General features: G+C 37.0%; 1 protein-coding gene across 3 annotated transcripts in view; it reads right to left on the bottom strand.

Moving 5' to 3' along the window:
- Nucleotides 1–27,340, bottom strand: part of LOC126088610 (cytosolic purine 5'-nucleotidase) — a 486,141-nt gene that overhangs the window by 42,361 nt on the left and 416,440 nt on the right. For all 3 annotated transcript variants that reach the window (XM_049906843.1, XM_049906834.1, XM_049906850.1), the window contains exons 7-10: nt 20,770–20,952; nt 15,476–15,650; nt 8,390–8,612; nt 8,049–8,286 (exon numbers count right to left, since the gene is read on the bottom strand). In XM_049906843.1, coding sequence (XP_049762800.1) covers nt 8,049–8,286; nt 8,390–8,612; nt 15,476–15,650; nt 20,770–20,952 — 819 coding nt within the window. The remainder of the gene's footprint in view (nt 1–8,048; nt 8,287–8,389; nt 8,613–15,475; nt 15,651–20,769; nt 20,953–27,340) is intronic.

Genomic DNA, 27,340 nt, shown 5'->3' with positions numbered 1-27,340 from the left:
GAAAAGAAAAAACTCTCACTCTCTCTCTCTCTCTCTCTCTCTCTCTCTCTCTCTCTCTCTAGTACATCTCACGCATACGACCGCCATCCCCAGCAACTTCGACCAGAGGGCAACTGTCACTTTGAACAGAAGCAGCAGTCTGGAGGGGACAGAGAAGAGGAACGGATAGCAGGGTACACTTGGGGAGAGAGAAGGGCGCTGTCTGGTGGAGCGTGCAGGGACTTGAAGGAGGCATGACAAGATTGCTACCAGGCACAGCATCAGGATGCTGTGGGAGGGAGGGGAAAGGGGCAATGGGGAATGGGGAGCAGAAAAGGAGAGAAGCAGGGAAGGGAAAAGACAGGCAGGAGCATTGGTAGAGAGTGGCACACAAAGAGGATAAGAAGATGTGAACAGGAAGGGGATGATAGGACAGAAGGGGTGGAAATTGTAGAGTGGAGGGTGGAGGGACAGTTGGTTACCTTAGCTGAGGCCGGTATAATTATGGGAGTGTAAAATTTGTCATAACATTAACTACCGTCTGTGCTGTTCAGAAAGGCTGGTGGTGGAGGGGAGGATCCACATGGCGTGGGTTATGAAGCAGCCAATGGAATCAAGCATGTTATGTTCAGCTGCATGTTGTGCCACACAATGATCCACTTTGCTCTTTGCAACAGTTTGGCAATGGCCATTCATTCTGGTGGACAGCTGGTTGGTAGTTATTCATTATAAAAAAAACTGTGCAATGATTGTAGCACAGCTGGTATACAACATGGCTGATTTCACAAGTGGCCCAGCCTCTATTGGGGTAGGAAAAGCCTGTGACAGGACTGGAATAAGAAGCACTGGGTGGATGGATTAGGCATGCCTTGCTCCTGTGTCTTTCAGAAGGATATGATCCCTGTGGCAAGAGATTGCGATTGAGAATGGCATAAGGATGGACTAGCATGTTTTGGAGGCTTAGCGGGGGTAGGATGTCCTTCATTTCACCAACTGTGAAGATATGAATGTACAGTAGAGAAGGTTTGAAAACTGTTGTGATTGATCATCGTACTTTTAATCGAATGAACCCATAACAACAAAACAAAAAAGTAAAACATATTTTTGACTTTTTACACTTTGTAAATTTTAACTGCTGTTACAATACTTACAGCTGTGTGTGTGTGTGTGTGTGTGTGTGTGTGTGTGTGTTGTGTCACACTTTAAAAAACTATTTAGTGCTACATATACGAACAGATATTTGTGACGCATGCATACCCACACACTCTACAAAAATATGCATCACTTACTACATAACAGGATAATGCATGCATTTTGTAGTATGTCACGTAATTAAACTGCTATTGACAAACAGCTTCTATGTCCTTGCTTAATGTATTTAGCAGCACAAGCGCCTTTTGCTTCCTTAGATGTAAATGCAATCATTATAAAAATGTGGGAAGCAGCACTCAAAAAATTTGTCCAAAGTGTGACATTTAACAAAGGATCAATGTCTACCATAAGAGAGAGCTACGTACATCTGGCCACAGTATTGCTGCATAAAATATATGGAGGCTTACTTAAGGTTATGCCAGTGGTAAAAGTGGTGTCTCATTTTCATTAGTTTGTGTGGTAGTTAAAATATTCACAATACTGTCATCCGCATAAACACTACAATAATCATTACAAAATAAAGCAGTCTCTCACTGTTGTTAGTTCATATGGTACTTAAAATATGACTACAGTTGCCCAAGAACTTTATGTTCGACAAATCTGTTAAAACTGTTAAAATAGCTTACAATAACATTATTAATACAACCAATTAAATTCATTATTACTGCATAAAATTTACCATACCTTTGTTACAACTCTGCTATGTCAGTGATGAAAATGCCTCTCATTCTACTAATATGGTATTTTAAAATTCATAATACTGTCACTAATGTAGTAAAATATAATAGCCATTATTACATAAAACATGTTGTTTTTTAACATTGTCAGATGTCATAATGGTAAAACTAGTCTATCATGTTCATTGGTTCATATGGTATTGGTAGCTTTTAGGGATGAAGTGGTGAAGGCAGCAGAGGATCAACTAGGTAAAAAGACGAGGGCTAGTAGAAATCATTGGGTAACAGAAGAAATATTGAATTTAATTGATGAAAGGAGAAAATATAAAAATGCAGTAAATGAAGCAGGCAAAAAGAAATACAAAGTCTCAAAAATGAGATTGACAGGAAGTGCAAAATGGCTAAACAGGGATGGCTAGAGAACAAATGTAAGGATGTAGAGGCTTATCTCACTAGGGGTAAGATAGATACTGCCTACAGGAAAATTAAAGAGACCTTTGGAGAAAAGAGAACCACTTGTATGAATATCAAGAGCTCAGATGGAAACCCAGTTCTAAGCAAAGAAGGGAAAGCAGAAAGGTGGAAGGAGTATATAGAGGGTCTATACAAGGGCGATGTACTTGAGGACAATATTATGGAAATGGAAGAGGATGTAGATGAAATGGGAGATATGATACTGCGTGAAGAGTTTTACAGAGCGCTGAAAGACCTAAGTCGAAACCAACATTCCATTAGAACTACTGGCAGCCTTTGGAGAGCCAGTCCTGACAAAACTCTACCATCTGGTGAGCAAGATGTATGAGACAGGCGAAGTACCCTCAGACTTCAAGAAGAATATAATAATTCCAATCCCAAAGAAAGCAGGTGCTGACAGATGCGAAAATTACCAAACTATCAGTTTAATAAGTCACAGCTGCAAAATACTAACGCGAATTCTTTACAGACGAATGGAAAAACTGGTAGAAGCCGACCTCGGGGAAGATCAGTTTGGATTCCGTAGAAACATCGGAACACGTGAGGCAATACTGACCCTACGACTTATCTTAGAAGAAAGATTAAGGAAAGGCAAACCTACATTCCTAGCATTTGTAGACTTAGAGAAAGCTTTCGACAATGTTGATTGGGATACTCTCTTTCAAATTCTGAACGTGGCAGGGTTAAAATACAGGGAGCGAAAAGCTATTTACAATTTGTACAGAAACCAGATGGCAGTTATAAGAGTCGAGGGACAGGAAAGGGAAGCAGAGGTTGGGAAGGGAGTAAGACAGGGTTGTAGCCTCTACCTGACGTTATTCAATCTCTATATTGAGCAAGCAGTGAAGGAAACAAAAGAAAAATTCGGAGTAGGTATTAAAATCCAGGGAGAAGAAATAAAAACTTTGAGGTTCGCCAATGACATTGTAATTCTGTCAGAGACAGCAAAGGACTTGGAAGAGCAGTTGAACGGAATGGACAGTGTCATGAAAGGAGGGTATAAGATGAACATCAACAAAAGCAAAACGAGGATAATGGAATGTAGTCGAATTAAGTCGGGTGATGCTGAGGGAATTCGTTTAGGAAATGAGACACTTAAAGTAGTAAAGGAGTTTTGCTATTTGGGGAGCAAAATAACTGATGATGGTCGAAGTAGAGAGGATATAAAATGTAGACTGGCAATGGCAAGGAAAGCATTTCTGAAGAAGAGAAACTTGTTAACATTGAGTATAGGTTTAAGTGTCAAGAAGTCATTTCTGAAATTATTTGTATGGAGTGTAGCCATGTAGGGAAGTGAAACATGGACGATAAATAGTTTGGACAAGAACAGAATAGAAACTTTCGAAATGTGGTGCTACAGAAGAATGCTGAAGATTAGATGGGTACATCACATAACTAATGAGGAAGTATTGAATATGACTGGGGAGAAGAGAAGTTTGTGGCACAACATGACTAGAAGAAGGGATCGGTTGGTAGGACATGTTCTGAGGCATCAAGTGATCACCAATTTAGTATTGGAGGGCAGCGTGGAGGGTAAAAATCATAGAGGGAGACCAAGAGATGAATACACTAAGCAGATTCAGAAGGATATAGGTTGCAGTAGGTACTGGGAAATGAAGAAGTTTGCACAGGATAGAGTAGCATGGAGAGCTGCATCAAACCAGTCTCAGGACTGAAGACCACAACAACAACAACAACATACATTAAAGAGATTATCACCATACCTTATTCTGAAACCAAAAGGAATGCATTCTTTGTTTTAGTTTAACCTTTCTTATGTTATGAAGGCAGTTCCTGTCAAACTAATACAGAAAGGGGTTTCATATTGCAAAAGAGAGCACTGAGGATCATAGCGAAAGTGAAACTATGGGCATACTGTAATAGCCTATTTACTAGTTTTAATACTCTCACTACCTACGTCATGTATATTATATTTGTGAAAGAAGACATTAGAAATATGCAAATTCCCCAGCCATGATACAAGGCTTAAAATATGTTTTCATGTGATTAACAGAAGATTAATGTTAGCAGCAAAATGCCCTTATGTCAAAGGAACTATTTTTTTTGATAATTTTCTATCGAAGATGTTAATGGAATATTTTTTAAAGGCAGCTTGAGCAGTGGCTTATCCTTAAATGCTTGTTTAACTGGGAACTAACATTAATTACAATGTAAGTGACAATCCCATCCTAGCAATAAATGTGGTACTAAATTGCATATGAAAACAAATGTTGTAATGTGGACTGCACTACTGTCTTAGACAGACTTATTTTATGTCTGTCAAACTTTTGTTATTTCAAACTGCCAGCTTTCCAGCAGTGACACACATCTTCAAACCTGTTACACAATATAAAAATAAATGACAATAGGGTTCTAATCCCGTGTTCACAGTACTGCAGAGGTAAAGAATCTCTATTTGATTACAATACAAATGTTTTATAACAAACCATTTCCTGTGTTTACAACGTAAACAGTTACATCAAAATATCAGTTTCACTGTCATATATAAAGCTAAAATGGTATGCTGTTGCTTCATATTACAGCTTAAAAAAAGAAGGAGAAGATGAAGAAGGAAAAAAAAGAAATGAAATGTGTTCTGTTAATTAACGCCCTCTATATGTACTATGTAAGAAAGCAAAATTTAAAAAATTTGTTATTGTGACATAAAAACGACGAGTGTCAGAAAGAACTGCCAAATTTTTACGAGAGAATGTAGTTGTAACATATCAAAATGAATGGCAAATTGCATGCAGATAAAGGCATAAACCTCCAGTTTGGCAAAAAAGAACCAATACAATAACTCTGACATGTATAAAATGAAATGTGCAGAGAGTAATAAAAATTAGAGTGATGTGACAAAAGTCATGGGACAGCAATATGCACATATTCAGAAGGCGGTAGTATCATGTACACATGATATAGAAGGGCAGTGCATTGATGGAGCTGTCATTTGTACTTAGGTAATTCATTTGAAAAGATTTCCAATGTGATTATGGCTGTATGATGGGAACTGAACAAGCTTTGAACAAAAAATGGTAGTTGGAGCTAGACACATAGGACATTTCATTTTGGAAATTGTTAGAGAATTCAACATTCTGGGATACATGGTGCCAAGAGTGTGCCATGAATACCACATTTTAAGCATTACCTCCTATCACAGATAATGCAGTGGTCAAAGGCCTTCACTTAACAAGCAAGAGCAATGGTATTTGCGTGGAGTTGTCAGTGCTAACAGATAAGCAATACTGCATGAAATAACCACAGAAATCAATGTGAGACACACAGTATGGTGAAATTTGGCATTAATGGGCTGGGGCAGCAGATGACCGATGCAAGTGCCTTTCTAACAGTACGAGATTGCCTGCAGCGCCTCTCGTGGACTCTTGACGATATCGGTTGGACCCTACATGACTGGAAATTGGTAGCCTGGGCAGACAAGTCCCAATATCAGTTGGTAAGAGCCGATGGTAGGGTTCGAGTATGGCACAGACCCAATGAAGCTATGGACCAAAGTTGCCAACAAGGCACTGTGCAAGCTGGTGATGGCTCCATAATGATGAGGGCTGTATTTACATGGAATGGACTGGGTCCTCTGGATGTCAGCCACTTGGGGAACATTTGCAGCCATTCAAAGGTGTCATGTTCTCAAACAATGATGGAATTTTTATGGATAACAATACACCATGCCATCGAACCATAGTCATTCACAACTGGTTTGAAGAAAATAGTGGACAATTTGAGTGAATGGTTTGACCACCCAGACCGCCCGACATGAATCCCATCAAACATTTATGAGACATAATCAAGAGGTCAGTTGTGCACAAAATCCTGCACCGATAATACTATGCAATTATGGATGGCTATAGAGGCAGCATGGCTCAACACTTCTGCAGGGGACTTCCAATAACTTGTTGGGTCCATGTCACTTCAAGTTGCTGCGCTATTTCAGGCAAAAGGAGATGTGACACAATTTTGGGAAATATCCCACGACTTTTGTCACCTCAGTGCATATGTAGGCCAAACTGGGCAAAATTCAGAGGGGTAGTAATAAGAACATTGTGGACACAATAATACGATGGCATTTGGGGCACACATAAAACACAGTAAACAAGAACTTCGTACAACAAGAGGACAGATGAAAATACTGCACAGAGCTCTAAAGAGTTTTCATTTGAATTTGCTAGAGGAACTTGAGATTTATGCCCACCAGCTAAAAACTCCACAAGAACTACTGAACAAGCAAAGTGATTTTGCACTTAGTAATTATTTTGAAATTTTGACATGTTCTAGCCTTTATTAGCGCTTCATGTTGGGATGGAACAAATCACTTTACCCCAAGTCTGCTGTGGTGCCCCACTGTTTACTGGCAGCGTTGAGTTTGCATGATGGAGGAAAGCTCAATGTGGTGCTACTTTCGGTGTGGCACTTTGGGAGCTTCCTCTATCATTGTTTAATGGAAAAGAAGAAAGGACACAGTCTCAAAAGTTTTTTAACTGTTTATTTTTAATGAAATGTATTTATCGATCTACAAAATGTAATGTTTTATGCTTAATGGTCTTGAATGTTTTACATATACATTATCTCAAGGGTATTTTTGAATCCATTAGTACATGTACAGGGCATTCATTAACAGTATAGCCTTTTTACATCAATCAGGTTTCTTTCAAAATTTTAATATAGAGTGACAACATACTCAATTTGCTTAAGTATATGATGATGAAACATGGAATTTAACCCTTTGGATTCACTGTCAGAGTACATCCGACATTACGATTTTCTGCTACGACTCCGATGTCAGACGATGTCCGACGCATTTACTGTATAGTGCTTTAGAGTTGGGGAGAATGCAGTGAGTAGAAAAATTGTATTGGAAAGGGTTGACCTCTATAATAATTTTATGGCACATGAGAGCATATACATTTGTATCTACAACGTAGGAAGTAATTTGCTGTAACAACAATGCAGTAGTGTAGGGGTGGCAGTTAGTACTGTGTGCCAGCGTTATTTCTATTCGAGCTCTCTCGTGAATTTTCACCGACTATTGTCTTCGCCTGGCACACTCTTGATTTAATGTTAGAGTTACCCTCTGTAATATACTCCTTGTAAATAATTGTAGAAAAGTGAAGCAGCTGTGTAATGGCACATGGTATGGAATTGTGTTATAAGAAAGTATTAATAACAATAAAAAAATGTAGTTGTATTGCAGCACTTCTATTTTAATCAACTGATGAGACCTCAAAATTCAAGTGACAGATGCCACAAATTATCTTGTTGTAGCACTATCTGTCTACATATCTGGAAGGAGAAGAGGGCATTACAAACTGATAATTCCATTAAGACTGGTTATTCTGTACTTACAAGAAATAGTATGTTTCACAACATTTGTACTGTAATCAGAGAGAGATTTTTTAGCCCTGCAATATTGTAAGAAAATGACTTGAGCCAATCTATTATTTATTTTTATATTGTTTATCAGATCTGAACATGAGTGACACTGCCCAAATCCTATCAGTTTGAAATATTAAAAACAGTCATTGACAGACAGCAATAAAGTCTATCTTCTTCAAATAAGAATTGGGGTACCTCCGTGCAACAAATAAGTCCAGTTTTGATGACTTATTATCTTAGTATATGAACTAAATAATTACACAACAGTGTAAAAAGGCTTCCCTGCATGCACAAATGATGATTTAATTATACACTGTTGACATTGCTCAGCCTATAAAATTATGTGTTATGATCAGAAAATAAAGTGTGTGTACATACCAACATTGCTGGTGCTCGGAACATGTAACTGAAAGGGTAGTAGATAAGGTTGAGGAAAGTAGCTGCATACAAATCAGCATATCGCACAACTTGAGAAGAGAAAAAAGTCTGTCTTGACCCACTGCGAAAAACGCTGCCCATCATTCCATAAGCCAGGTCCATCTTATGCGTTACATCTCGAATAGCAAGCCGTATTTTTGATATATCTGGTTTCTCTTTTGTACTGCTGTCTAGATTCCTAAACAACATTCATCCATATTTTAGAAACATGAAACACTATTCTGTACAACAGTAGTATCTACTACTTTGTTCTGCAAAACCTAACAATCAATCACACCTACTTGTACATTTCTCCTAGCATAACATCTAGTGCCTGCAGTTCAGCAAAAAGCTGACATTTGTCCGTCCATACATGGAGTTCCTGGACTAATTCTGGAACAATAAGAAATGTTCGCCACCCGCGAATCTTTTTTGACTTCAGAATATCACCAAATATGTGATCTCCTATGTATAGCACATCTTTGCCTTTTGCGCCAAGAAGTTCTGTAAACACATCACAGTTGCCTGAAACATAAGAAATATTTATGTACAGCCTGAAACATAAGAAATATTTATGTACACTGACCCATAACACTAAATTGAAACTTTCACAGAAATATATAAGTCCTTGGTCAAAAAACGGCATATACGAGGTATGTCCTGAAAGTAAGTTCTGATCGGTTATATAAAACAAACGTGTACAGATACAGAAAAAATATTTATTGTACAAAAATCTACAACTGTTAAACTACTTTTCTACATAGCTTCCAAAATTTTGTAGGCACTTGTCATAGCGTGGCAAGAGATTTTGTATGCCTTCTTCATAGAAGGTTGCCGCCTATGTATTCAACCAGGTGGTAACATGTTCATTCAGCTCATCATCATCATTGTTGGAGTATTGACCATCAAGGCCAGATTTTAGGTGTAAGAAGAGAAGAAAGTTGCTAGGTGCGAGGTCCGGGCTGTATGGAGGATGACCAAATGCGACCCAGTGAAATTCCCATAAGAGGTGTTTGGTCACATTTGCCCTGTAAGGTCGGGCTTTATCGTGAAAAAATAAACAACACCTTTTGATATGAATTAGTGATCATGACATTTGCGGAACTTCTGTAGTAAGAGCACTAAGCGTAAACTTACGGTTGTGCTTAATCTTCTCTTCAATTGTGTGAACCAGTTCATCAGTAACCACATACAGGCATCCACTTCGTTCTTCATTGTGCATTTGATCATGTCCTGCATTGAACAGTCTGACCCATCTTCTAATCACCGAGTCACTCAGCATTTTGTTCTTAAACCTAGCAGATTTACCGATGCATTTCCTTTGGTTTAACTTTCTTGGCATTTAGAAAACGCATCACAGATCTGATTTCACATGCAGTGGCATTTTCAATTACAGCTGGCATTATGAAGAAGCACTACAAAGCACATGTCAGCAACAGCAATCTGAAAATGGCGTACATCTCTTCTCCTTGAGTCAAAGTAACTGCTGCGCATGCTCAGAACTGCAATGGTAGCACTGCCGTGGATAGAAATAGTAACAGAACTTGCTTTGTGGACAACCCTTGTAAAAAGTTAATGATAAAACACAAAATGAAACCATTTTTGGGTCTTCAATATTTATTATATTCTCCAATTTTCAATAGAATCTAGAAAGTCCTGAGTGAAATAAAAGGCACAAAAACAAGACTGAAATTATTGCTAAGCTTTTGGGCAATAACTATTTTAATCCAACCACTACCTCGAATAAACAAACAAGTCATTTTAGTGTACATTGTGGATGTAGCTTTTTAAGCAAGCAGACTGCTGTTATTGTGCTTGCCACATGGCATGTGCTGCTAACATGTTGTGTGGAAGAGTGTGTTTACTAATATGACCATACATGTTTGAATTCAGACTGCTTGGAACTAAGTTCCAAGCATGTCACACCTTAATGTTGTAGACTGGGATATAACATTTCTCAATGCTCGACAATGATTACTTGTTGACACTGCAATTGTAATCAATATTCTTGACAGCCATTTGGAGAATGACTTCATTGAGTAATTATATTAAATCTGTGGGCACAATGCTCATCAAAATTCCAATTTTAATTGTTGCCAATAAATTAAAGGGGTTAAGTTTATTTTTTCTCTTCCTTGCAGGTTGCAACGAGATGGAACTCCACTAACTATATTCATCAATGTTTCAAGTAACTGGGGGATGCTGCAAAAACAACTATAGCACTGAAATGCAAAGACTTTCCAGTTGTATCAGAGTAGTAGTCTAAACCACACAAAGAAGTAAGTGAAGTGTTGAAACCATGTTAAGGATTAACTGTCAAGGTGGTGAACAGTATGTGACAGATAGTCATATTATGGTTCTCACTTATGGTCTCATATACGTTTGCAAGAAATTATAAATTAAAATTTATCTCAGGTGATGTAGAATGTGGTCAGTCTGCTACACAAATAACTGATTACATGAATGAAAGACACTTATATAACGAACAGTTGTAGTGTCCAGTTGTTGGACTTCAGGTTTAAGTTACTGGTATTTAGTGTTGACACTGCTGTCCATTCAATCAAACCCCATTGCAGGAATTAATGTTAAAAGTGTGGAGCCAGAATACCTGGATCAGAATAAGAAAGTGATTTACAATTAGTAGTTTACAAAAGGGCTACCATAACAACCACCAACAGGAGAAAAAACTCAGTCGCACCTTCTGTTTTATTTACAAATGGCTAATACTCCGTGGACAACAACTGGGGCCATTAACAAACATGTTGTGACTCGCCTTAGACATGTACTTTGGTTCTTCATGCTAATTTTTTTTTAATAATGTGCAACAGAATGTATGCAGCTGATAGGAAAAGTGATAAGACTATCATGACCCAGCAAGGCAAACTCAGTACCTTAAGTTAGCAAAAAATGTACTGAGATGTTCAGTACTGGATTCGACAGTTGGTATCATGGTCATGTTGAGCACATGGGTAATAGTGAACTGCCTATGTCACCCCTTTCTGAGTCTTTCACTTACTCAAGTATAAACTTAACAGAACCAAGTCACCACCAACATCCTGTGCAAAAATCTCGTCAAGTGCCACAAATCAGTCAGCCCACGACATCCAAGCGGAAACAGCAAAAAATGTGCAGCCACAATCCAAATCAGTACCACTGGAAACTGTGACAAGATCTTCAACACGAAAATGCAGACCTCCAGCCTACAGCCAGGATTTTTTATGCGCAAGAACACCAGTAGCTGCCTGCTAGCAGCACACCAAAGGAAAACAGATGCAAAACCAAAACTACAAGAAAACCCGGTGAGTGGTGTCAAAAATCATTCGATTGGAAAACAGTCACTATTATCCTTTAAAATATTACACCATAATGTGCAGTCAATGTTTAATAAGTTACTAGAAATAGAGCTCTTCCAAAAAACAAAGTCACACTTAGATGTTCTCTGTATTACTGAACACTGGTTAACAGAAGACAAAATTTAAAAAAAAAACGCCACTTGGCGAATTTACTCTAGCTGGTTATTCTTGTCAGAACAAAAGTAAGGGAGGTCGTACAGCAATCTATGTCAAAAAAAATTTAAGCTACAAAAGCCTCACAAAGTACGATAATATGCAAATAGAAACAAACTTTGAATTCTCCTTAATTACCTTAACAGACTACAACCTATTGATACTGAATGTATACAGAGCCCCTGATGGGAACATCCAAACCTTCAATCACTCCCTTGAAGCACTACTGACAAAAATTCACTCACTAAACAAAAATCTATTAATAAGTGGAGATTTTAATATTGACTTCCTCACATCTGGAAAAAACAAAGATGAATTGTTGAATATTACGAACTCATTCAACCTATCCCCAACTGTAAACACACCAACCAGGATCACAAAAAATTGAAAAACAGCTCTAGATCAGATTTTCATAAACGCAGACAAACTACACCACTCAATCGAAGTCATCAGCATAGGTTACAGTGACCATGAGGCCCAAATACTAACGATGAATTTAAATTACATAAGACAATATCCCACAAAAACTAAAATGCAAAGGCAATTTAATGATGATAATATAAGGCTTTTTAACTATCTGTTAAGGGCTGAAAACTGGGCAGAGGTCTATAAAGAAAATGATGTAAACTACATATTTAATTCCTTCCATGAAACATTTCTCCACCACTTCAATACTGCATTTCCACTGAAATCCAGGAAAATAGGAAACAAATACACAAACTCATGAATAACAAATGGGATAAAGATCTCCAGCCAAAAAAAACGTGACTTAAAAAATCACATGAAACACGATGAAGTCGATGATCAGTTTAGGTCATATCGTAAGACATATTTAGAAATCTACAGAAAAGTAATACAACAAGCAAAAAAATTATACAATGATAAATTTATAAAGGAATCTAACAATAAAATGAAAGGTTTGTGGACAGTTGTAAAAAATGAAACAAACAGTAAGCAGCATGTTATAAACAAAACATTAAAACTAAACCTAAATGATGAAGTCACATCAGACCCTGACAAAACAGTAAATGGTTTTAATGACTATTTTAGCAAAATAGCAGAAAACCTGATAAAGAAAAACTGCCACAGACCAAATACTCAACACCAGACACTAATGGAAACCATACCAGTACAGGCATCAATGTTTCTTCACAAAGTCTCCAATACTGAAGTACTTACAGCTACAAAAGGACTAAAGAATAAGTACTCCAGTGGCAGTGACAACACTCCTGATTTAATTGTAAAGAAATATGGAGAATCCATTGTAGAGCCCCTAACCCACATAATAAATACATCCTTTACAAATGGAGCTTTCCCTGACCTACTAAAGACTTCTAAAATTACCCCCCGTCACAAAAAGGGCCTTACAAATGATGTAGCCAATTACAGGCCCATACCACAACTCAGCTCATTCTCAAAAATATTTGAAAACTTATTTTACACCAGATTGGAAGACTTTACTAATAAACTATCCTTATTAACAAAACACCAGCATGGTTTTAGAAAACAAAAGACGACTACCACTGCTATTTATGAGTATCTCAACAAAACCTTAAAAGCACTGGATAATAAGCAAATCTCTACTGGTATCTTTTTAGATTCATCCAAAGCCTTTGATGTAATTGACCATACCATACACCTTAAGAAGCTAGCTAATAAAGGTATAAGAGGAATTGCAAACAAATGGTTAGAATCTTACCTGTCAAACAGATCACAAAAAGTTGAAATTAATTTTGAAAAAAAGAATACAACCACTCATCAATGTACTGTCCACTCCTCCGACACAATGCCTATTAGATGTGGTGTGCCACAAGGCTCAATCCTGGGACCCACACTGTTTCTGCTATACATTGATGACATAAGCACGAAGCTTGCTACAGGACATACCACACTATTTGCCAATGACATGAGTATACTAATAACAGAAACTGATACAGAAGACCACAAACAAAAAATTAAACCGCTTATGTCATCATTCAGCAAATGGTTCAAAGAGAACAAACTGATTATAAATATACATCAACTTCAGACTCTCGTCCCAAAAACAAGAAATGCCCAATATGATTCTAAATAATCAAGAGCTTATGTGTGTGGACTCTGTCAAGTTTCTTGGCGTATGGCTTGAAGAAAACCTTAAGTGGGAGACTCACACAAATTATATCTCAAAAAAGCTATCAACTGTGTTTTACATTTTAAGGATACTCAAAAAATCAGTCACAAAATCTGTTCTTAAACATGTATATTATGCTTACTTCCACTCAACATTACAGTATGGAATCATATTTTGGGGGAACCCACCTGGGGATAGATATATTTTCAGAATGAAAAAAAGGGCAATACGCATAATATGTAACCTAAGACATAACAAATCATGCAGACAACATTTCAAAACAAACGGCATTATGACACTGCCCTCTGCTTACATTTATAAGATCATCTCATTTGTCAAGTCATACCGGTTAAACAATGACTGCACATTAAAATTCATGGAGATATCCATAACTATGCAACAAGGCAGCAATCTGACCTACATATGATTCAGTCCAGAACTACCCGCTACCAAAAAAGTGTTTTAAATGTTGGGATACAAATGTATAATAATTTACCAAATGGAATCATAACAACAAAGAACCCAAGAGCCTTCACACATAAGTTAAAAAAATAGCTCTTGGACCAATGCTTTTATGCAGTCAATCATTTTTTCGAAAGGGGTTAAAATTCTAAACAATTTTATGATAAATGTTCAATTAGGTCTGAAAATTATATACTGTGCATGTCTATGAAATATACTGGATTGTTATATACTGTGTATGTCTATGAAATATACTGGGTTATTTTACTATTACATTTGTATTGGCTGTTTGTATTTTACTATATAACATTTGTATTTACTGTTTTGTTAAAGATAGATAACTTCCTCATAACAAAATAATGTAAAATCAATTTATTAAAAATTACTTGCAAATATGTTCTCTTGACCTGTCCAATTTCATATGTACAAGCGTACAATTCTATGATTTGTAATGTCTGTTTTGTTTAAGATAGATAATTTCTTCACTAAAAAATAATGTAAAAATCAATTTGTAAAAATTACTTCTAAATATGCTCTCTTGACCCGTCCAATATCATATGTACAACTGTACAATACTATGATTGCCTGGATCAATAAAATACAACACAATACAATAATTACATTTCATTTTTGTTACATTACTTAAATAAATTTAAAAATACTTTAATAGCATTACTTAGCTAACTTTACTAGTATAACTGCATTCTCAGAATGCAGTAAACAAATCTGTAAAGTCTTTGCATACCACCATCAATATTTTAGTTTTATTATGAAGTGTTTTGGTAATACATTTCAGTGATAAAAATGTCTGCCACCTTTGTAGAAATGAATCTTATTTGGAGAAAGACTATCTTCACAAGGCCAAACAATCCACTTCTGTGGCGTAAACAAAACCAGCATTGTTATCCAATATTGTCAAGAGCCTTGTGCTCTAGATTACACATACTACCAACATCGATGCCTTTCTAGAGGATTTTTATTTTATTTTTTTCAAAAAGCGGGATATGTAAAGAACTGTCATACTCAATCACAAAAATAAAGAAAAGATTCTGTTTTTAAATATGACGTCATGTTCAAGGATCCATGACTACCTAGTTGTGGATATTCAATGCATCTTAAATAAATCAAAATTCAAAATGATTTCCTTAAGCACTAGACTAGGAGTGACACATCATACATTTTATTTATTCTGCATATATTTTAAATCCACCGGTAAAACGGCTACCTACATAAGAATGTCCTGGGGAAAAAAAGTAGAATACCCAAAAAGTATTTACTGAAAGTATTTTTATGTGGTAGTGATACTATACCTCCAGAATAAACTTGTCCCTGCTGCAGAGGCCCCACATGGGAGCCTATCTTCAGGGCTCCAGTGACAGTGTCCACCTGTCGAAGAATTGTGCCTTCTCCAAAAAATAAAGGTTTTCGGGCATCTACCACTATGGTGTCAAAATAGGTCTTCCAGTCTCTGTGGGGTTCATCTGGCTAAATAAGGAAAACAAACATCTTAATGAAGACAAGCATGATGGTACGCTATACCTCACTAATGCTAACTGATCAAATGTAATATGCTACAATGCACAGAATATAGACACCTTTTAGACTAAAATGCATCTACAGATTCTTTTTCTTTGAACACGAGACAGAATCAGAATAACAAGACTCTGTGACGAAGCAAGCTGAGATAGTTTTTACTTCCTCTCTTATTTCGCAATGTGCCTCCATAAATTCATTTTTTCATTTTTGACTAATTATCATTAACATACATGAGCATAATTTGAACTTCCATAAAAGAGAATGGTTGGCCCTCAGTTTTAAAGAATATAAAACCAGATCTAATGTTGTGCTTAGTTTTATGTATGTAATTGATTAATTTATTTTTACTATTCCTAGTTAGTATCTTTTGTTATAGGGTGAAATTAGTAATTGTTTTGTAACTCAAATTCTATTGTTGACTTATAAACAAACATAAATTCTGCACTATTTATAAATATTTGGAAGATGAAACACTGGTGTTCTTATTTATTTGGCTATATTCGAAAACATGTTAGCAAAGCCAGCAGTTAATTAATTCTAAATTAATTACCAGTTCTGTCAAAAGTATTGTTTGTATAACTACATACGTTAATTTCATCATTTAAACTAACAATTCGGTTTGCAGTAGAAGAAACTGTTAAAAACAAAGATTTTTGCATGTTTTCAGTTAGTTGAATGAGATGTGCTTTAATTGTAATTACTGTAAATTAAACATTGAACAATGTGTAGTTTCTGTGCCTATTATTGTGATTTATAAGGGCCCAATTTTTGGTCCCAAGAACGTCAGTCCATGGCCAAGATTCAGACTAGGAACCAGTATTGGTTAGATCAACAACAATGCATCCACTTAACTGTGAAACAAGTGTAATAGGCCGTGTGCTATAACTGACAGCGTCTGTTCAATACCTACCGCATTATGCGGCAAGAACTGTGTGGTTAGGTTTTTACTGCTCGTAGATGTTCAACACTAAACTACTGTAGCAGTATGTTGATGTTTGCTTGCAACCTATTAAGGAGACTTGTTGAATGTTAAACAATAGTGCACTGGCCATACAACTGTGTAGTATTGGGGGGTTGTGAACAGTGAAAGTAAATAACTTAAAACATGAATGTGCACCTGTCAGTTACATCATTTAAAGTAGTCAGTATTAAACTTCCACTCTCCATTATTCAGCCAGTATCACAACACAGTACGTCAACACCAAGGACAATCACTGAAGAAAGAAAGAAAGAGGCTAATGTCACAACTCTACCCACCAATTTTTAAAACATATACAATTTTTTGCAGTGCCTCCCACACACACCAATGACAAAATTGATTTTCATACTCCAGCTTCATGAACCAGTTTATTTACAGTAGGATATAAGAGAAAAGGGAACAAAGCACATACAGCAAAGATACACTATCAATGCACTATCCTTTGCAAATAAGTTCTTTTATATTATCAATTAATTTCATTTAATCCCTCGGTACACTTCAGACTTTTACTGGAATACTGCACCATCTCAGACCAGCCTTGCCTTTGAAAGAGGATCTGTCCACAAATTTGTTCCAGTGTAGTACATTTATTTTATGAGAATGGTCTGATTTCTGGTTTCATATCATTTCTTCAGATTCAATTTCTTTTTAATACTACTACCGGTACCACAACATACAACAGCCCTATTCATGTTATCTAAACTCAATTTTTTTTCTGGCTTCCCGAGTTCTGCTTCTGCTCCTTTGTCATGTAGACTGATAGATTAAGCCAAAAAGGTACCATACAATTTATGTAACAGTGCAGTATATGGCCTTGATTTATGATCTTATTTTATGTCCCTCTATCCACGTCACATGTAGAGCACGTAAATCCATGGATGTTTTGCAATGTCTCGTCAATACTAATCGGTCTATCATTTTTACTTTTTACTATTTAATTCAATTTTCTGACATCCAATACAACATTGACATCTTCATTCTTTTTGTCTGCTACTGTGAAAGAATTGCTGTATCAACATGCTTCTTCAACAATTCCCTGGACCTTGCACAGAAACAAATTTCCTGTGCTTTGTCACTCCATTCACTTATTGTCTAGCCACAGAGGAGCACTCCTCTCTTCACTCAGTACGACCCTCAGGATTGGAGCAATTGCATTCTCTATCATGGTTTCGACTATCTCTCATTGTGCTCTGAAATGAGGAATGTTCTCCCCACTACCCTCCCCACCCATCCCACTGTGGTATTCCGCCACACATCAAATGCAAACAATATCCTTGTCCATCCCTAATCCACCCCTCCTACCAGCTCCTTGCCTCATGGCTCATATCTCTGCAATCGATACAGATGCAAGACCTGTCCCATAAATTCTCCCATCACCATCTATTCCACTCCTGTCACAGGCACCTCCAGCCCCATTAAAGGCAGGGCTGTCTGTGAAAGCAGCCATGTGATTTACAAAATATGCCACAGCCACTGTCTATGTGGACGTAGCATCTAACAAGCTGTCTGTCTACATGAATGGCCACTGCCCAACTGTGGCCAAGAGACAGCTAGACCATGCTGTCACTGAACATGCTGCCCAACATAATATGCTTCAGTTATATGCTTCAATTTAATGACTGTTCACAGCCTGCATCATCTGGATTCTTCTCACCAACGTCAGCTTTTCTGAACTGCACAGGTGGAAACTCTCCCTACAACACAGCCTTTGTTCCTGTAACCCCTCTGGCCTCAACCTCCTCTAGTCCCTATCTTCCACCTACTTATCATCCCCTTCTCTGCTCTCACACCAGTACTACACATGTCTGCTATCCCACCAGTGCACCTACCAGTCTTTTCCCCATCTCTACTTCTCTTTTAACACCCCCCCCCCCCCCCTCTCCCAAACACACCCTGCTGGACTGTACCTAGAAGCCCTATCCTATCCTCACCACTTCCCTGTACACAGCACCTATCCCCCCACCCCTAACCTGTTATTCCTCCCCCTCCACACCCCATGCATCCCCATGTCAGTTACAGTCTGGCCCCAGCACCCACAGATAGTGGCCGTGGGTGTGAGAGTTGTGCTTGTGCTTGTGCTTGTGTGTGCATGTGTTTGTTTGTTTGTGTGTGTGTGTGTGTGTGTGTGTGTGTGTGTGTGTGTGAGTGTGTGTGTGTGTGTGTGTGTGTTTTCTATTTCATAAGAAGGACTTTGCTCGAATTCATTTTATTGTTATTCTATCACAGATTTACCATTATTTAATTCCCTTTGCTGATATTTTCATGATTTCCTTCCTTACTGTCTTTTGTCCTCTGTGACCCGTCCCTCCCCAAAAAATAAATGATACAATTTTATAAGACGTTCACGTGGTTACATTTAAAAGTTACTTTCAAAATCTTTTACTAATGCCACTCAATCCATAAATAATGCACAATTTTGTACCAATTTTTTCCTTAGTCCTACTTTTGGCTATCGGGTATTCCTGCTGTTTTTTATCCTCTCCTTTACTTTCAGTTTTGTTTGTTGGGTATTTTGGGTCTTGTTCTTATTTTCCATTGGCAAATATCTGAATCTTATATCCACTTCATTTTGTTCTTTTATTTCTATCCTTTAACTGATGATGCAGCTTTCTTTTTAAAGTAGTAGAACTTTCTTTATAATTTACTTTGCTAAATTTAGCTGGCATTAGCATGAATAGTGCTAAGTGATATAGTGATAATTTATTGTTTATACAGTTTACAGATTAACTTTCAACAATTTGCTTGCCTTTTGTTAATACATAAATTGGCTCAATAAGGAGAATGAATAAAAAAGCGAGGTGGGGGGGGGGGGGGGGGGGGGATTGTTGACGTAGAGAGCTAAAAAGAAGTACAAATTGTTCAAAAGTCTTAGTCATGAACCACAAAGACTCCAGAAAAAGATAATTTTAACTCCAAAAATCAGATCCTTTGTCTCTATCGACTCAAAATAAATAAATTAAATAATCTTGGCTACTACAGTCATACAGTCGAAACCTTACAGGAGGCAAAATTCCAGTGCTGCTGAAAAACACATTTTAAAACTGAGAAAACTGTTCCAAGCTTTTGGTGCTGCTAGTTGCAACCTCAGGGAGGAAAGATGACTAGATTGGGAAGGTTGCAAAGTAGGGGCAAATCACTCACATGACACAATTAAAAAGACCCATCTGTCTTGTGGGCAAAGGGGGGCACAAAGATCTGTCCTACCTGAGGAATGAACTAATATTCCAAAAGCTAAGAACAGTTATTTTTCTGCTTTTAAATGTGTCTGTCATCAGTACTGGAATTTCACCTATTGAAGATAAGTACTGGTCTGGCATTGTCTCTCTTCGTGATTTTATAGTTTTCTCACATGAATATTCCTTTTGATACAACAATTAGCAATGTGGAAGATAATGCAATTTCTGTAACTGTCCTCTCCTGTAAATCAACAGCTCTTCTGATACTTTGCCCTGTCACTTCAGTGGTCATTTGCCTGTAATAACTTTTCCCTGTACAAAGACAACAGCGAATATCATGACTACAACACAAAAACCAAAAACAGTTTGCGCACTGAATTGAAAAGACCACATCTAGTTCAGAAAGGAGTTCATTACTACAGCATTAACCTGTTTAATGCATGCCAACTGCATATCAAACGCCTTCATGAACAACTGGCAAACCACTACTATACTTACAACTGTTTTACAAATACTTAATTTTGAGCACTAGCATAGACATTCAAAAATTTAGTGACTACTATTTACATATTTATTTATTTATTTATTTATTGTAATACTTAGCTTAACTTTGTTTCCTGTACATATTATTGATATTCCTAAGTGTAACATAACTTTCTGTTAACTCAGTATATGTTCTTAACTTGATATTTATTTACATTGTATCTTTTATTCTATTTATGTAAGTTACGCAATTCACATGTTACCTGGATCTCCAGAACATGAAATAAATAAATAAATACAAATAAAATGCAAAAAAGCTATATGAAATCACAAATTCTTGTGAGAATATTCACCACTTTGAATTCATGGCAAGATATCAAATTCTGTGTATAGAATGCAATGGTATATTTCAAACTCTGAGACTACTTACTCTTGCTCCATGAGGGAAATCAAACAGATGTTTCATTATCTTGTCTGTAAAACAGTAGTCGCTGTTAGTGAGAAGGAACACTTTTGCTCCACTCTCTCGTATCCTTGTGAGGAACATGGGCAGCCTTTCATCTTTTTTCACGTATTCATCTAAGTTTTTAATAGTCTCAGATTTTAAATCTCCCTGAAAAACAAAGAAAAATCACATGTAATACCTTATAATTTTTTGAAATATGTAAAAAATAGCTTACAAAACTATATTAATAACAAATATAGGCATGCAAAAAGTTTACCCATTTATAAATTTCCATTTCACGAATGAAAACAATACACAGTATGCAAGAGTGTTTCATAATACAGCACTTATAAAATAATAATAACAAGCGCAAAACCACTAGTGTCTGTTCTGGAATCCAGCAGGTAGCGGTCAGCATCTGTTCACCTAGTTGGTCCAGCTGCTCGATGCTCTTCTTGATCTCAACAATCAAATCGTAAACATTTGACCTTCATAGAAGATCACCACAAAACAAGTTTCAACTTGAATAAGCATGATGCAACGAAAGGAAAGAAATCCACTACGCCAGGTATCAGTCTCTAGACTGAATCTTCCTGGTCATCGGATTCTGCGGGACCAGGTACGTCATGTGCAGAAGAGTCGGAGCTTCTCAAAATCTCTAAGACCAAAACAGAAAAACTTCAACACAAACACACTCTCCAAAGTAGGTAAACTCAAACAACTCACAAATACTAGGGAAAAATTCCACATAAAAATCCTTGCAATTCAAGAAACACGCTTTACTGACGAAAATCATTTTGATTCAGGAAACTTCAGAATCTACAAAGGAAAACCTGCAGTCCAGCTGAGCAAGGGACCCAAACAATTTGGTACAGCTTTTGTTGTGCACAAATCAATTATAGCCTCCATAATCACAAAGAATCTCGACAATCTCAGTAAAATCTGGAAACAAGGCATACACACTGATAAATGCATATGCCCCCACAAATGATTACAATAGAGAAAATCCAAAGGCAATAGATGACTTCTGGGAACTACTGGAGGAAACCTCAAATAAAATCCCTACTTGTCACGTGAAAATTATGTTCAGAGGTTTCAATGGACAACTCGGCAAAGAGAAAAAATTCAGGAAAATAACAGGAATTCATACAATTCACAAGAGAACAAATAAAAATGGCGAGAGACTGATAAACTTCTGAAAAATTTTTGATCTTAAAATCATGTCTACACAATTCCTTAAACCTGTAAACAAACTTACAACATGGAAATCACCAAATTCAACTTATGGTGAATTTCAGATAGACCATGTTGCCATATCTAATAAGAATACCAAAGAAATACTCAACGTACGAACAAGAAAGGGATTTTTTGAGTCAGACCACCATCTGCTGCAAATAAAGATTAGATTTCAACCTAACAGAAAGAAACCACCAATTAACAAAACAGTTAGAATTGATCCAGAATACCTTAAACTTAACACAAGGGAAATTCTCCAGGAAATTGGGCAATCAAACACAACGAAATGCAATGAACTTGCAGAAGTACTGAAAAACACTATGAAATGTGTCAAACCTGCAGATGGTGGAACAGTGCATGTGATCAAGCAATAAAAGAAAGAATACAAGCTTGGAAAACTTTCAGCAGCAACAAAACTACAGAAAAATGGCAGGAATTTTTGAGAATACAGAAGAGTTCGTCCAAGGCAATACGAAGAGAAAAACGTACATATGATAAAAGCCAGCTTAAAGAAATTGAACAAGAATTTATCAAGAACAATACCAGAAATTTTTACAAAATTTTCAAAGAAAACCTAACAGGGTATCAACCACCTAATCGGCACTTTCGCCAACCTGATGGATCACTGGAAACCAACTCTAAAAATAACTGTCAAATTTTAGCTAAATATTTTCACTCACTTCTCAACTGCGAGCCTCCAACAGAACAACTAGATTTCGAAAAACCCACATCCAATCTCGATTCAAATCCACCATCACTTAAAGAGGTAAAGGAAATAATCAATTCTTTGAAGAACAACAAGTCTCCAGGAAAAGACGGAATCATAGCAGAAGTATGGAAATTAAATGACAATAATCTCACACAAGCAACCCACAGAATTATATCAAATATTTGGGAAACTGAACAAATACCTGCAGAGTGGATATGTGCATTAATTCACCCTCTCCACAAAAAGGTGCAAAAACCAATCCAAATAATTACAGGGGAATTTCACTGCTTCCTGTGATAAACAAAATTCTTTCAAAGGCCCTGTTGAACAGACTAGAGGAACAAGCGGACCAGTTAATAGAGGACTATCAGGCAGGGTTTCGCAAAGGTCGAACTTGCATCGAACAGATATGGAACTTAAAAACAATTTTGCAAATGAGAAGATGTAGAAATACTGTGGTAACTTTTGTCGATTTTTAAAAGGCTTACAATTCAATAGATGGACAAACATTATTTCACACCTTAGAGGTGTTCAGCGTTGACAGGAAAACAAGGTCAATTATTTAACAGGCATTAGCAGATACAACCTCCAAAGTTAAATTCATGGGAGAAGCATCAGAAGCATTTCACATCCGCACTGGTGTTCGCCAGGGAGATGGAATGTCCCCCTTTCTGTTTAACATGGTACTGGAAAAATATTGTGAGGACACAGGAAAAGGAAATAAAAGTAATTGCGTTTGGGATTAAAAAAGAGCAGAGAATTAGGGTGAAGTGTCTGGCTTTTGCAGACGATCTTGCCATTCTAACGAACAATAGAGAGGAAGCCAAACTTGCATTGGAAAAACTGCACAAAATATCACAGAAAACTGGGCTAAAAATCTCCTATGAGAAAACATAGTATACAGAAAACAAACTTGTAGATAATCTCCCCATTACTACTCAATATGGGAAAGTAGCACAAGTTGCCCACTTCAGATATCTGGGAGAGATAATCCAACCACCAGGACTGAACTCAATAGCCAATAAAGATAGAATCTCTAGATTACAAAAAGCATATAAGCTGTCAATGCAAAACTAAGGCATTACAACACAGTAGTCCTACCAGAAGCACTTTATGCTGCAGAAACTACAGTGATTCATGGTTATACTAAGATCAGAGAGACTGAAAAGCAGGAAAGAAAAAATCTGAGGAAAATATATGGACGAGTGTTTCGGGAAGGAATTTGGATAAAGAGACCAACTAGAGAGATTTACAAAGACATAGAAACAATAACAGAAACCATTAGAAAGAGAAGGATGAAATTTTATGGTCATATCAGCAGGATGAATAAAAGCAGGCTCACAAAACAATCTGAGATAGTAAACAAGGGCAAAAACAAGGCAAGTGGATCACTGAAGCAGAAGAAGACATTAAAGAACTGGGATCACACAACGCAACATAAACAATAGACAACAGTTTAGAAACATCATACAGAAACACACATTTAAACAAGAAGATATGGACAACAGAACCGGAAAAGATGGTTGGAAGAACGCAAGAGGGAACACAGTGAACATATGGAGAGAATTTGGGAAGAACGAAAAATGAAGAAGATATCATGACTACTCAAGTTCAATCACTCTCTCAAAAGGGAATAGTTGAAAACAACAATAATAATAATAATAATAATAATTGTTCCCCTTTTAGTGTGATTAGTTGGTTCAGGACAGAACTAAAGAAGCCTCGGACAAGTGCCGTCTTGGTCGGGGACGACGCTTGAACCCTATGCCCGCCCACAATGGTAACAACACTGCTAGCCAACTGGAAAATGATTTAAATCCAAATAGAGGTGTTTTGCAGGATATGCTTCCTGCAACTACCCTAGAAGGAAAACAAAGACAGAGGATGAGATGGTCAGATGAAGTTAACCGACACCTCATGTTCTGTTATTACCAAGCAACAAACCTAGGAACCAACACAACTGGATACAGATCACAAGTATACATAACATTTATTACCAGATACCCAGAATTAAATTTTTTAACAGAACAACGACTAGCTGATCAGATCCGTGTAATAATAAAAAATAACACGATACCCCAGTCAGAATTAGAAAACATCAAACAACAAGTACAACAAATACTGGAACAAAATAATGTGCAATCAGAAGAAGAAGAAAATACAGTAATGGACTCAAACATCCCAGTGCAAACAAACAAAGGACAACACGCATCAATTAAACAATCAGAAGAAAACGAAATCTTAAGACAGCCACCAGAACAAGCACAAATAGAACACAAAGTGACACACATGTTAGATATAGAAGAAAAATTTCAGCTGACATATATAGAATACAAAGACACAAATACAGACATTAGACCATTCTTGCATAGACCGCCAAATAACCCACAAGCCAAAACAACAATAAAAACTATCAACACAATCATACACAACAAAATAAATGAAAACACAACTATGGAAGAGTTACAACTACTGGTTTATATAGGAGCACTCACTACACTAAATATACACACTAGGCAGAGATCAGAACCAACCAACACACAGAAGAAACCCACAAAACCAGCATGGCAACACAGGCTACAGATCAGAATAGAAAAACTGAGAAAAGACATTGGACAGCTAACACAATTTATAAGAAATGAAATGTCAGAAAAAAAACGAAAAAGGTTAGGTAAAATCTCACAACAAGAAGCGATAGAACAATTAGATGAAAAGAAGCAGAAATTACAAACATTGGCCAAACGACTTAGAAGATACAAAACAAGTGAAAATAGAAGGAAACAAAACCAAACATTCAACACAAACCAAAAGAAATTTTACCAGACATGGATTCCGTAGAAATACTGGAACACGTGAGGCAATACTGACATTACGACTTATCTTAGAAGAAAGATTAAGGAAAGGCAAACCTACGTTTCTAGCATTTGTAGACTTAGAGAAAGCTTTTGACAATGTTGACTGGAATACTCTCTTTCAAATTCTAAAGGTGGCAGGGGTAAAATACAGGGAGCGAAAGGCTATTTACAATTTGTACAGAAACCAGATGGCAGTTATAAGAGTCGAGGGACATGAAAGGGAAGCAGTGGTTGGGAAGGGTGTGAGACAGGGTTGTAGCCTGTCCCCGATGTTATTCAATCTGTATATTGAGCAAGCAGTAAAGGAAACAAAAGAAAAATTCGGAGTAGGTATTAAAATCCATGGAGAAAAAAAAAAAAACTTTGAGGTTCGCCGATGACATTGTAATTCTGCCAGAGACAGCAAAGGACTTGGAAGAGCAGTTGAACGGAATGGATGGTGTCTTGAAGGGAGGATATAAGATGAACATCAGCAAAAGCAAAACGAGGATAATGGAATGTAGTCGAATTAAGTCGGGTGATGTTGAGGGTATTAGATTAGGAAATGAGACACTTAAAGTAGTAAAGGAGTTTTGCTATTTGGGGAGCAAAATAACTGATGATGGTCGAAGTAGAGAGGATATAAAATGTAGACTGGCAATGGCAAGGAAAGCGTTTCTGAAGAAGAGAAATTTGTTAACATCGAGTATAGATTTAAGTGTCAGGATGTCATTTCTGAAAGTATTTGTATGGAGTGTAGCCATGTATGGATGTGAAACATGGACGGTAAATAGTTTGGACAAGAAGAGAATAGAAGCTTTCGAAATGTGGTGCTACAGAAGAATGCTGAAGATTAGATGGGTAGATCACATAACTAATGAGGAAGTATTGAATAGGATTGGGGAGAAGAGAAGTTTGTGGCACAACTTGACCAGAAGAAGGGATCGGTTGGTAGGACATGTTCTGAGGCATCAAGGGATCACCAATTTAGTATTGGAGGGCAGCGTGGAGGGTTAAAATCGTAGGGGGAGACCAAGAGATGAATACACTAAGCAGATTCAGAAGGATGTAGGTTGCAGTAGGTACTGGGAGATGAAGAAGCTTGCACAGGATAGAGTAGCATGGAGAGCTGCATCAAACCAGTCTCAGGACTGAAGACCACAACAACAACAACGGATAACACACACATTAAAATAGACAATCCACCAAACATAACAGACATGGAACACTTCTGGAGCAACATATGGTCAAACCCGGTACAACATAACAGGCATGCACGGTGGATACAAGCAGAAACAGACACATACAAGACGATACCAAAAATGCCTGAAGTGATAATTTTGCAACATGAAGTCACCCAAGCAATTAATTCTACTCACAATTGGAAAGCCCCTGGAAAAGATAAATAGCAAATTTCTGGATAAAGAAGTTCACCTCAACACATTCACATCTAACTAAATTATTTAACAGTTACATTGCAGACCTATACACATTCCCTGATACACTTACACATGGAATAACTTATCTGAAACCTAAAGATCAAGCAGACACAGCAAACCCAGCTACATATCGCCCCATAACATGCCTACCAACAATATACAAAATATTAACTTCAGTCATTACACAGAAATTAATAACACATACAACACAGAACAAAATTATAAATGAAGAACAAAAAGGCTGTTGCAAAGGAGCATGAGGATGTAAAGAGCAACTGATAATAGATGCAGAGGTGACATATCAAGCTAAAACTAAACAAAGGTCACTACACTACGCA

Source organism: Schistocerca cancellata, chromosome 1 (genome assembly GCF_023864275.1).
Source record: "Schistocerca cancellata isolate TAMUIC-IGC-003103 chromosome 1, iqSchCanc2.1, whole genome shotgun sequence".
Lineage (NCBI taxonomy): Eukaryota > Metazoa > Arthropoda > Insecta > Orthoptera > Acrididae > Schistocerca > Schistocerca cancellata.
Note: the sequence above shows the minus strand (reverse complement) of the source record. Positions and strands in the feature narration are given on the sequence as shown.